The 13,159-nt window shown below is 43.1% G+C and overlaps 1 protein-coding gene across 6 annotated transcripts in view; it reads left to right on the top strand.

Annotated features, from left to right (window-relative positions):
- MBD3 (methyl-CpG binding domain protein 3) overlaps nt 1-13,159 on the top strand; it is an 86,733-nt gene that overhangs the window by 5,070 nt on the left and 68,504 nt on the right. For 3 of the 6 annotated variants that reach the window (XM_073324503.1, XM_073324502.1, XM_073324504.1), the window contains exons 2-3: nt 10,114-10,273; nt 10,556-10,693. In XM_073324503.1, the coding sequence (XP_073180604.1) occupies nt 10,114-10,273; nt 10,556-10,693 (298 nt within the window). Of the gene's footprint in view, nt 1-8,538; nt 8,878-10,113; nt 10,274-10,555; nt 10,694-13,159 lie in introns of those variants that run through there. The other 3 variants (XM_073324500.1, XM_073324499.1, XM_073324501.1) reach the window with 2 other exon arrangements.

Raw genomic sequence — 13,159 nt, 5'->3', positions numbered from 1 at the left:
TCTTCTGAGAAATACCTCTCTAGGTAAAACTGCTGGTAGCCCTTCGCTCCCAAAGTGAGGCTCGTATAATGCCTCACGTGAACCATGCTTTCCAGTTATTCCGCTGTAAATGGGTATCACAGGAGTTCTTATAAAAGTGGACTTGGCTTCTTTAGTTCACTACCCTGCTACAGATCTGCCCCTCATCTTTTTTTATTTATCTGTAGGCTAATGGGTGTATGGTAACTTGTTAAAGTCTGGGTGAATGTGCCCTATGTGTTGTTTGAGTGCAGGGGGTTCAAGCTACATGAAGTCATTGGTCAGAATGAGGCCTATTACTAAGGAGCAGGGAACACCACTGCATGGATCTGCTGGCAAGAGTGTGTTAACAGTTTTACGATATGCGACTGTAGGAGCTTGGCCATGTAGGGGGCGCCAGTGCACTGAGCAGAAGAGAAATGCCCCTAGTGCGGGAGTTGAGCTAGGAGTAGTGTGCTGAGTAGGAGTACTGAACTGAGCTAGGAGTAGTGTGCAGTTAGAGAGGGGAAACCCGAGGGAGCATTAGGCACGTGAGGAATTGTAGAAGAGGCAGGTGGGGGATACGTAACCGTTGTACCCAGTTGTCTTTGTAGCCGGTGGTGATATTTATTACTGTAGTCGAATGTGGTGTTAGGGACAGGGGAAGCTGGAGAATTGGGGTCACCTAGTACCCACTGCAGTTTAAGGGTCATGTTGTCCAAATGAAATATGCCTTCAGAGGTGGGGTGTGCTGGAAGGCAGAGATATGGAGGAGTACTTAGCAGCCAACTTCAGCTAGCAAGAGTGATGCCTGCTGCTAGGGAGGTGGCATGGGGGCATACAACACCTGTTCTGGTGAGCTGAGTGCTCAGAACGTTGTGTTCACAGACATACAACTGCTGCAAGAGAAAACAACTTTGATTGTATTACTAAAGAACTTGAATGCACAGTCTGAGGATGACAAGTTGTAATGCAGCAAGTGCAAGAGGAGGAAAGAAGCATTTTATGTATTGTAACAAATGCGGTGTAAAAAAAATTTTTTTGTGGCTTTCTGTTTCTCAGATGGGGTGGGGGAGGTTGAGGCTTTAGACAGCTGCATGTGGTCACAGTTTGTACCCAGGTTCCTGTCTCCCATTTCCTTAAAAGTAGGCAAGATCTGGTTGTTTTTTTTTTTTTTCCCTCCCCCCTCTGTCCTTTGCATTTCAATCAAGTTCTATGAATCTCTATTTGGTACTGTATATGCTTAAAGGGGAAAGGAGGAGGGGAGGAAACTTGCTTAACAGGAGAGGTGGAAGGGAATGGGAATGAGTTTGAGCTTGCAGTCAGTTCTCTTCTTAAGAATGTAATGAGAATGAAACAAAGGATGAGCTGCACATATAGAGCAGGCACCTGGCAGTTGCTGACCCTTGAATAGGCTGTGATGCATTCATTGTAATCTGCACCCAGAAAGTCTGTGAATAGCTAATGAGACTTTCTGTTTCTGGGGAAATGCTTCCCTTTTTCTGTTTTTGTTAGTGCTGAGGCAAGCCATGAAAGCAGATAATGTGATATACCTTTTGATGGACAAGCATAAAAAATCATTTGTCCCTTTGCAATTCCTTTCTTTTTAGTAGCTGGTAAAGTGCCAAGAAGCCCATCTACAAATTAATTATCACGGTAATATAGCAAGTTGCTTGCTGATAGTGTAACTTTTTCAGGAAGAGATATTTCCAAACTTCTAAAACTTCATATCAAAACGTGTATAATTGTTGCCCCTTTGTTTGGGATGCTTCCAATTCGTTTAGTTTCAAAAACATTAATGCATGGCGAATCTTGAAATTTTTGGTGAGCTGCAAAGCGGGGAGGGGAAAACTATGGAATCTATAAAGAAAAAAACTTGTGTGTCTTCAAAGCAGCCCAAAAAGGCATAAACACAGAATTACCACTCCTGAGTCTCATGCCTCCAGAGCAAGTCAAGTGGAAAACTCCACTAGTGCTTAGGTTTTTTTGACCCTCTGAGGTACCTGTAGGCTGTCTCAAGGGCTGTGTCCTACTGAGCATGCTCCAGCTACAACAATCTCTGAGGCCCCAGAACCCTCCACCAGTTACTTTCTGATTGTGGTTAGTGAATGAGCTTCTCACTAGCTTCTAACTGTTACAGCGTTGGCTCTGATCTTTCAGTGCTCTTCAAGCAAGACACTAGGTACAGTATCCCTTTTTTGTTTTCAAGGCATATACTTAGAATAAAATAGTTTTTTTCCAGCACTTAGATGCCTTTTTAGCACTTTGGACCAAGCCCAATATCTTCACTCTGGGGATTTGGTCAGAGGCATCTTCAGAACCGTAGTAGGATGCTTTTGTAGGCTACTTTCAGTTGTGAGTAGAAGTTGCTTCACTCTTCAGGTTTCTACTTAGAATGAGTTAGAGCAGGTGCTAGGGATTGTGTCCTTGGCACAGGATATTGTTCAATACATCTGACGCATACTTGATTCTTTGGAGTCTCAGCCAGCCCCATAATACATGCAGTCAGCTCTCTGGCTAACTTTGGTATTTTTGTTCCTCTCATGTCTCACATCCCTCTAGCAGTAGCTTCTGATGGATAACACCAAATGAACTGCCAGCGCAGGTGGTGCCAATTAGTGCCCCAGCTAAAAGTTCAGATGAGAGACTGTCAAGGTCTGTTCTGGCTGGTGCAGGCACAAAGTCTAATCTCAAACAGTACAAGGCCTTCAGTGCTAAAATCTGTCATGGAACACCCCTTTGTAAGACGGGAAGATTACTTTTTCAGACATTCTCAGCCTTTACTCTTCAAGCATGTTGGGATCAAGAAAACAAGAGCCTTCCAGAGAAGTCAGTGTGACTGCAAGCAAGACCACTGGATCTGAGTCTTTTGTTTTAAACTGGGCCTTCTGTAAGATTTGTGATATCTTTGGCTTGTGAACACTTGCCGCTATTGCTGAGAGCTCTGATAAAAGCAGGGGGTTATGCTGCTGACTCTTCCATCTTTATTTTGGAGACTGGCAGGCAGGAGAAAAAAAAGACTGGCTTATTTTCAATCTCATCAGTCAGATCCTTAAGATTGTAAGAGACATAGAGAGAGGAATTCAGGGTGGCTTATATTAGATTTCATGAGGATATTTCACTTAAAGTGCCTTGATTCTACCTGTGCTCGACACCAGAAGGGATGTTCACTATTCTGACATGGTCTTTCTTCAGTGTTTTCTCGCTTTGCATCTCACAATTGAGAGCTTTTGGATTCATGGGGCGAATGACTCTGCTTCCCCTGCCAGAGATTCTCCACAGGTTGAGTGTTATCTGTTTTGACTTCATTGATGACAGCAAAGACTCTGTTCCAAGAGTTTTTGGGGTCAGCCTTGTTCCATCTGGACTGGGACAAAGGACGCCTCTTTTATTCTTGTTTTCATAAGTCTTTTGTGAGACTTCTAGACTGGTCATATTGGCTTTCTCACTCATGCTAGCCCTAGCTTTCCAGGATTTTCAGGGGATAGATCTGTTTATTCCATCTTGTTCTCTGTGGGATCTCTTTTTACTCATTGCCTTTTCTAGAGTCTGTGGGCTTTGACTTGTTCAGGGGTGGACAAACATTTTGGCCTGAGGGCCACATCGGGGCTCTGAAACTATATGGAGGGCCGGATAGGGAAGGCTGTGCCTCCCCAAACAGCCTGGCCTCCGCCCTCTCCCACTTCCCACCCCTTGACTGCCCCGTTCAGAACTCCTGACCCATCCAACTCTCCCCCTCCCCCCAGCTCCTTGTCCGCTGACCGCTCACTTCCAGGACCCCACGCCTATCCAACCGCCTCCTGCTCTCTGTCCCCTGACTGCCCCCCCTCCCCGAGACCTTCTGCCCCTTATCCAACCCCTCCGCTCCCTGCCCCCTTACCATGCCACTCAGAGCACCAGGACAGGCAGCCGCATCGCCCCGCTGGAGCCAGCCGCACCGTTGCGCATTCTAGAACACTGGGGCAGTCTGGTGGCTCTTGCAGCCGCACTGCCTGGCAGGAGTTTGCAGTCCCGCCACCCAGAGTGCTGGCAGCATGGATAGCTGAGGCTGCAGGGGAGGGGGAACAGCAGGGGAGGGGCCGGGGGCTAGCCTATCTGGCCTGGAGCTCAAGGGCTGAGCAGGAGGGTCCCACGGGCCAGATGTTTGCCCACCTCTGGACTAGTTGATCTGTTGTTGCTCATGACTGAAGTTTATTTCTTCAGCTCCTTCTTCCTTGCACCATTTAAGGGAGTTAATTTCTCCACTGAGAAGGGTTTTTTTCCATTTTGGTTGCCCTGAAAGAAGACCCTTGAGAGGATGATTTTGGTAAATAGAAGGTGTCTTTTCAATATGAAGATGACTCTGCTTAGAGATTATTTTACTCCTGCATTGCTGGATTCCTACATCATTTGATCCTGACAAATATAGATTTTCAAGAGATGCTCAGCCATTTAGTAGAAACCTTGGAGATCCCAAATTCTGTTAGTTAAAATCTCAAATTAGCAAAACAGTTTGAGCCTTTTTGATAGTTTATAGTTGAGACAAAAAAAGTAATAATGTTAGTGATTCAAAAAAAAAAAAACCCTTAAGGTTTGTGATTTAGACCATCTTCTGTTTCTCCTAGAATTAGAAAAACAGATAACTTGCTGTATGTGTCTCAAGTGGATTTATGAGTCTTTGCCACCTCCATTACTGGACTCTTAGTTTGTGTAGCATCCACCAGGTATAAATCAGCATAGTATCTAAGGTAGGTAGCTTTGGGATTAAGAATTACCATGCTCTCCTAACAGACTTTTTTTTTAATATGGGTCAAACTGTCATCAATTGCCAACTAGTCCAACTGATTGATTTCCTCTCGGGACTATGACTCTTTGCGTGCTGTATTACAGATAATAGCTTTCAGTTACCATTTGTTGGCATGCCTGGCTTAAAATATTTTGCTAGTTGTATTGGAAAAAAGATTGGAGGTTTTGCATCATATTGGGTAATGGATGATCTCTGGGTATAGTGGCATTATGCAATTAGAAGTGGACTTCCAAACTTCTTGCCCATATGATAGATGTGTTCATGGTTGCTATCTTGAGAAGGGAAGTCTATGGAAAGGAACTCCACACCTACAAAGCTTGATGTCTCCATGAAGAATAGATGCAAATGAGTGTTCTGAAGATGAGAATGGTCATGTACACGTGCAGGACTTTCAGAGACCTGGGATTCCAAAAGATGGTCTTGGTAACTTGAGTCAGCTTGTTCCACAAAAATAAGGAGGCACTGGGTCATGACAGATACGGAAGTGTGAGGTTCTGTTCCTGTTCCACAAGATATTCATATTCTACTTGGTAGGGAAAGAGAACATGATCATAGATTGAATAAGTCTGTTACAGATCCTCCTGAATAAATGAGAGAGCAGCAGACCAGAACTTCATACATTCCGGGACACCAGAGGTAGGTAGCTGTCTTCACACGCTGCTGAACAAGAAGCTACCTGTTTTCGTACCACTAGGAAAAGGGGTGTTAACCAGAATGGTTTCTCAGTCAATGGATTGTGCCTTTTCACCAGTCTTTCTCGTGGAAATGGTCCTGACAAAGGTCAAGGGACTAAAGTTTGATGCTCCTAATAGTCCCAGACAGGATGGCTTTCAACCCTGGATTCTGCAGAAATTGGTGCTAGTCATGTTCATCAACTGTCAACTGAGTGTTTCATCTGGACTGACTGTCAGTGCGTAGTCTATGGGACACGAGAAAGTCAAGTATGCTCATCAGTGCCTTGAAGTCTTGTGCGCTGCGTCTAGCACTCAAGGCCATTCTTCTTCTTGTAGTGGTTCAATTTCAAATGGACAAAAGTGCCTCAGATTCTCCAGGAAAGCTGGGGTGTCATCTGATACAAAGGGAATTGTATAACCTCCACTGAAACCTGTTCTGCAAATGCCAACTTAGATTTTAGGGAAAGTGGAATAATTCCAGAAATAACAGAAGAACGTGAACGTCAAGCGCTGAAGGTTTGGTCCAAATAGATCCAGGATTGAGTATACTGCCAGGCTAGCGAGAGAAGGTAAGCTTGATACCTGGATACTATGACTGAGAGATTTGTTTCTAGCACTGCTGATCTTTTTATTTCATAGAAATATGTGCATGGAAAAAGTTACCTGGCCTTTATAAACTAAATGTGCATGCTAGCATATTAGCTTTGTTGCACTGAGTCTGAGCGATGTGGGGTTTGGATGTTACTAGGCATGTAAATGGGCTGAAGATGTAAATTTCCCATATATGAGCCATAGTATGCAGTTGGTGACTCCGTATGTGGTATTGTCCTCCACCTGGCTAGAGGGGTGTCATAAATATAAAGGGAAGGGTAAACACCTTTAAATCCCTCCTGGCCAGAGGAAAAACCCTTTCGCCTGTAAAGGGTTAAGAAGCTGGGATAACCTTGCTGGCACCTGACCAAAGTGACCAATGAGGAGACAAGATATTTTCAAAGATGGAGGGGGGGGAACAAAGGTTCTCTCAGTCTGTGTGTTGCTTTTGCTGGGACCAGAGCAGGAATACAGGTCAGAACTTGTCAAAGTTCCTTCCCCACTCTGAACTCTAGGGTACAGATGTGGGGACCTACATGAAAAACCCCCTAAACTTATTTTTACCAGCTTAGGTTAAAACTTCCCCAAGATACAAACTATTTTACCTTTTGCCCCTGGACTTTATTGCTGCCACCACCAAGCGTCTAACAAATATATAACAGGGAAAGAGCCCTCTTGGAAACGTCTTTCCCCCCAAAATCCTCCCAAACCCTACACCCGCTTTCCTGGGGAAGGCTTCATAAAAATCCTCACCAATTTGCATAGGTGAACACAGACCCAAACCCTTGGATCTTAAGAACAATGAAAAAGCAATCAAGTTCTTAAAAGAAGAATTTTTAATTGAAGAAAAGGTAAAAGAATCACCTCTGTAAAATCAGGATGGTAAATACCTTAAAGGGTAATCAGATTCAAAACATAGAGAATCCCTCTAGGCAAAACCTTAAGTTACAAAAAGACACAAAAACAGGAATATACATTCCATTCAGCACAACTTATTTTACTAGCCATTTAAACAAAACAGAATCTAATGCATATCTAACTAGATTGCTTATTAGCCCTTTACAGGAGTTCTGACCTGCATTCCTGCTCTGGTCCCGGCAAAAACAACCGAGAGAGCCTTTGTTTCTCCCCCCCCTCCAGCTTTGAAAGTATCTTGTCTCTTCATTGGTCATTTTGGTCAGGTGCCAGCGAGTTTATCCTAGCTTCTTAACCCTTTACAGGTGAAAGGGTTTTTCCTCTGGCCAGGAGGGATTTAAAGGTGATTACCCATCCCTTTATATTTATGACAAGGGGAAACTAAGGTTTTGATTGCTACTGATAAGGATGCTAGGGAATAAATGAGAAGTCTACTGAATGATGAGCTGTATATATTTTTGTAATGGACAATGCTACATGGAAATGACTTTCTTTTGCAAACTTCTTGTTTCTCACAATTTCGCATTGGTATAGCTCTATTGACTTCAGTGGGTTTACTTCTGATTTTCACCATTGTAATTGAGGAGAATCCAGCCCATTATTTAGTAACTTATTACAACCATAAGTTTGTTTTATATAAAAAACAAGAAAGCAATTGGGCCAATGGATGCACACTTGCTTGACTGTGGTCCATCACATAAAATCAGACATTTAAAAGTGCATCTTTAATGCAGTGTCTTTCAAAGTTTTGATTTGTTCTATTGTTAATTAAAATGAAAGGTTTTTTTTTACTTTGTTTCCCTTTACAGATTAACTACTTATTTTCTTGCCTCCTAACTTGTTACATAATACCTCATTGTAAAGTTAAGAATCAAACTGAAATCAGAAGTTTATTATTAAAACTGTGTCACAAAGAGGGGGAAAAAAGAAAGGTGCTGTGAAGATCATGCTGCTGTTCTAATATAACAGTCTCATGAGAACTGACGCTTGGAAATCGACATACTTTTGCATGAACTAGTGGGTAATGAGTTGGAAGCAGAATGTTCAAGATCAAGTTTGGTCCTGGTATAATCTGGGTGCCTTCCATAAACCTGAATTGAATTTGGCCCTTGATGTGTAGAACAGGTTAACATGTTCTTCCCCTCTCTCTTCCACAGTAACTGTAAGAGGGAGAAGATTAGCCTACTAGGCCATAGGGTTTCTTCAGGTATGTTAGCAACAAGAAGAAAGTCAAGGAAAGTGTGGGCCCCTTACTGAATGAGGGAGGCAACCTAGTGACAGAGGATGTGGAAAAAGCTAATGTACTCAATGCTTTTTTTGCCTCTGTCTTCACAAACAAGGTCAGCTCCCAGACTCCTGCACTGGGCAGCACAGCATGGGGAGGAGGTGACCAGCCCTCTGTGGAGAAAGAAGTGGTTCGGGACTATTTAGAAAAGCTGGACGAGCACAAGTCCATGGGGCCGGATGTGCTGCATCTGAGAGTGCTAAAGGAGTTGGCGGAAGTGATTGCATTATCTTTGAAAACTCATGGCGATCGGGAGAGGTCCCGGATGACTGGAAAAAGGCTAATGTAGTGCCCATCTTTAAAAAAGGGAAGAAGGAGGATCCTGGGAACTACAAGCCAGTCAGCCTCACCTCAGTCCCTGGAAAAATCATGGAGCATGTCCTCAAGGAATCAATTCTGAAGCACTTAAAGGAGAGGAAAGTGATCAGGAACAGTGAGCATGGATTCACCAAGGACAAGTCATGCCTGACTAATCTAATTGCCTTCTATGATGAGATAATTGGCTCTGTGGATGAGGGGAAAGCGGTGGACGTGTTGTTCCTTGACTTTAGCAAAGCTTTTGACACCATCTCTCACAGTATTCTTGCCAGCAAGTTACAGAAGTATGGGCTGGATGAATGGACTATAAGGTGGATAGAAAGTTGGCTAGATTGTTGTGCTCAACGGGTAGTGATCAATGGCTCCATGTCTAGTTGGCAGCCGGTATCAAGTGGCGTGCCCCAAGGGTCGGTCCTGGGGCCGGTTTTGTTCAATATCTTCATAAATGATCTGGAGGATGGTCTGGATTGCACCCTCAGCAAGTTTGCAGATGACACTAAACTGGGAGGAGAGGTAGATATGCTGGAGGGTAGGGATAGGCTACAGAGGGCCCTAGACAAATTGGAGGATTGGGCCAAAAGAAATCTGATGAGGTTCAATAAGGAAAAGTGCAGAGTCCTGCACTTAGGACGGAAGAATCCCATGCACTGCTACAGACTAGGGACCAAATGGCTCGGCAGGAGTTCTGCAGAAAAGGACCTAGGGGTTACAGTGGACGAGAAGCTGGGTATGAGTCAACAGTGTGCCCTTGTTGCCAAGAAGGCCAATGGCATTTTGAGCTGTATAAGTAGGGGCATTGCCAGCAGATCGAGGGACGTGATCGTTCCCCTCTATTCGACATCGGTGAGGCCTCATCTGGAGTCATGTGTCCAGTTTTGGGCCCCACACTACAAGAAGGATGTGGAAAAATTGGAAAGAGTCCAGCAGAGGGCAACAAAAATGATTAGGGGACTGGAACCCATGACTTATGAGGAGAGGCTGAGGGAACTGGGATTGTTTAGTCTGCGGAAGAGAAGAATGAGTGGGGATTTGATAGCTGCTTTCAACTACCTGAAAGCGGGTTCCTTCCAAAGAGGATGGATCTAGACTGTTATCAGTGGTAGCTGATGACAGAACAAGGAGTAATGGTCTCAAGTTGCAGTGGGGGAGGTTTAGGTTGGATATTAGGAAAAAATTTTTCACCAGGAGCGTGGTGAAACTCTAGAATGCGTTACGTAGGGAGGTGGTGGAATCTCCTTCCTTAGATATTTTTATGGTCAAGGTTGACAAAGCCCTGGCTGGGATGATTTAGTTGGGGATTGGTCCTGCTTTGAGCAGGGGGTTGGACTAGATGACCTCCTGAGGTCCCTTCAACCCACATATTCTATGATATCCATATAGAGTGAATGAGTGAGGAGGGGGTTATTCTTGGATGCCCAGTATCCTCTTTTCCTGCCACAAAGGGAATAATAACCTAGCGCCTTTTTTTGGTAGTGAAACTAACATTGGTATCAGCCAGAGCCCAGGAAGTTTAATTTCTCTCTCTGTTCCCTCTGTATTTTTCTCAGCCCAAGTGGGAAGAAGTTCCGAAGCAAGCCTCAGCTGGCCCGTTACCTGGGGAGCTCCATGGACTTGAGCACTTTCGACTTTCGCACAGGCAAAATGCTGATGAGTAAGATGAATAAGAACAGGCAGAGGATGCGCTATGACTGTTCTAACCAAGCCAAAGTAAGAATAAGTTACAGTGGAAGGTTTCTCCTCTCCATCTCTTTGAGTTTTTGGTATATTACTGTTGGTTTTGAGAACATCACACATGGATTTAGCCTTTGAATTAATGCTTGTATGTGGGAGTTGTATGAGACAGAAGTCATGATATCTGGGTATGAGACCTACTTGTAGGTAGATCTGGTCTAATTAAAACTGATTCACAAATATTTTCATTAATAAGAGTGTTGAGTTTGACTTTGCTCTGGCAAAAAATGTTTTTTTCTTTTTGTTTTGAATCTTTAGGGTAAACCTGACTTAAATACTGCACTCCCTGTCAGACAGACAGCCTCAATCTTCAAGCAGCCTGTCACTAAGATCACAAATCATCCCAGCAACAAAGTGAAGAGTGATCCCCAGAAAGCTGTGGACCAGCCCCGCCAGGTGAGGTTTGCAGTGTGGCAGCTACTTTCCCAGAGCTAAGAAAGCTTCATGTGTGTTAATCATTGAGGAGCATGAATATAACCCTCCTATATAACAGTGGGTAAATGTATACTGGCACTTTTTTTGTATTTGAAATGCTGGCAGGGACTTCAGTGTCATGGAATCTGTTACAAGTTGGTTACTTCCTAGCCCTGTTAAAAGCATTCCATTATATAGTGTAGACATGATTTTAACTGTATTTTATAACTGGGCTGGAGCCTTTGTCAGATCTCTAGCTTCATCATGGTTAAAGTGGTCTGGTGGTCTGCCCTACATATTGGAACAATGTTCATATCCAGTTTTAGGGATATTGTATTGTACTTATTGTATTAACTGTATTGTAATTAGATCCTGTGTCATGTATTTTATAGTATAAATAGGGCCAAAATTCTGAAGGCTCACACTCTTCTAGTACAAAACCACTATCTGGTGTCTGTTACACATGGCAGAAATTACAGCCACCTTTGCCTTCTTCCCCCGCGCGCCTCCCTTAGTGATTTTGGTGTCTCAGGACCATTTAACTCCCCTAAGTTTAGAAATTCAGTCATCACCTAGAATACTTGGTCATCACCTGAATGCCAGTATTAACAGCCAAATCCAAGTCATCGTTTCACTTACGATACAATGTATTTGCAAACTAGAGGAGACATACAAAGGAACTTAATCTCATCTAGCCGAGACTACAAAAAAAGTGTGTGTAGGGGAGGGCATTATGTAGTTATAGAGGTGGATACTGGTAAAATAAATCTTATTTGCTAGAAACAGTCTCTGTCAGGCAGTCTCATTTTGTTCCTGTTCCCTGGAATTGGCAGCCTGTCCCCTCAGCAGAGCTTCATTGAGTCCTTTGCTGTAGAAAGTCCATCTGTTTAGTTCTCTAGAAACTAGGTGTTCAGTGTCATTAGCAAGTTCAGACACTGCCAATTGTCAGTACACGTTACATACAACTGCAAAAGTGGGTATATTACACCATATGGCATTCAAAAGGGTAATCAATCAAAATTATTTATTTTTCAAATTTCCTTCTGCACAGTTGAGGAATTTCAAAATCTTTTTTATTCAACCTCACAAGTATCATCCTGAAGTAAGAATTATGATGCATTTAAAAGGAATTCTGCCCTCAGTGGGTGTTTTTAAATAAGATGATGGGTGTGTATTCCATATCCACGCTGTTGACTATAATAGTACTTTACACTGGTCTGTTTCTTATCCACTTTATTTCTCTTTGCATTTTTATAAGAGCATTGTCCAGAAGACACACACAGGTGGTTTTGAGACTACCTGCATTTGTCCGATTTACTGCCTCGTACCCAACTAAACATGAGAGTGCTGGTGCAAGTGCATTATCACTGTGGATCTTTCTGTTCACTCTCTACCTTATTCATCTCTAGCCCTCTGCTCTACTGCATATCCAGCAATCCTTGCTACTGCTAAATCAAAGTTTCCTAATGTTTTACCCACAGCATTTTCTCCATTCTAGCTTTGTTCAGGCTACGTTAAGTCTTCATTCTAATTTTGGAAATAATGCCCAGGCCTCTTAAGTATCTGGCTTTATAACCCTTTGATTTGAAAATTATGGACTAGAAATTGCCTCCTGTGATTTGCTCTGCTACTTAGAAGCTGAGAGCATTATTGTGAAAGGCCAAGGAGAAGTAATTTAGACTATGTCACACTTTGGGTCATCTTGTGGTATGAGGTGGGCGGAAGACTTGTGGATTTGTATGGTCCTTGGCTGGCTACATGCCATGTTGTAGTTCCCTAAAGCCTAGATGAAATAGCTGTTCTGCAGCAAAAAGCAAGGGTTGTCAGGCAAATTGCTATAGTCCTGTAGATATCCACTGATAGATGTCTCTGGACTGTGATTTGAACGTGGACCCAGCTGTAATATTGCCTCTTCTTACCAGATAGATTGGGCGATGGCTTCTGTAATTGAAAAGCTTCGTTCCAAAGCAGTAGTTAACTTTTGCTGATGTATCTGTTGATTAAACTATTGCAGTCATTTTATTTAATCTTTACGCTGGCTTTGACTTGAATTGCTCTATGCTCTTTCTTTAAGAGTAACCTCTGAAGCAAAGCTGGGGAACAATTCCCTGGAATCTGCTAAAGAGCAGATTGATGAGTAAGCCAAAGGAATACTTACCAAAAAATACTGCCCCATACCATTTGCAATTAAATGAGGTGATGCTAGTATTAGTTACTATCCTAGTGGTGCAGAAGAAAAGATTGGAAATACTCGAATTGAGGCAAGGGGGCAACTTTTTTTAAAGCCAGTAAATCAATACAGAAATATTGAGGAGGTTCTTCCAACCGTGGAGCTGTTTTGTTGATTAACTGATGATAATGCAAACTGTTCCCTCCTTGCAGATACATCTGAGCTCCTTTTATAATATTAGGTTTCAGAGTAACAGCCGTGTTAGTCTGTATTCGCAA

The sequence above is a fragment of the Lepidochelys kempii genome, chromosome 25 (assembly GCF_965140265.1).
Source record: "Lepidochelys kempii isolate rLepKem1 chromosome 25, rLepKem1.hap2, whole genome shotgun sequence".
Taxonomy (NCBI): domain Eukaryota; kingdom Metazoa; phylum Chordata; order Testudines; family Cheloniidae; genus Lepidochelys; species Lepidochelys kempii.
The sequence above is the reverse complement of the archived record's forward strand: the minus strand, read 5'-3'. Positions and strand labels throughout refer to the sequence as shown.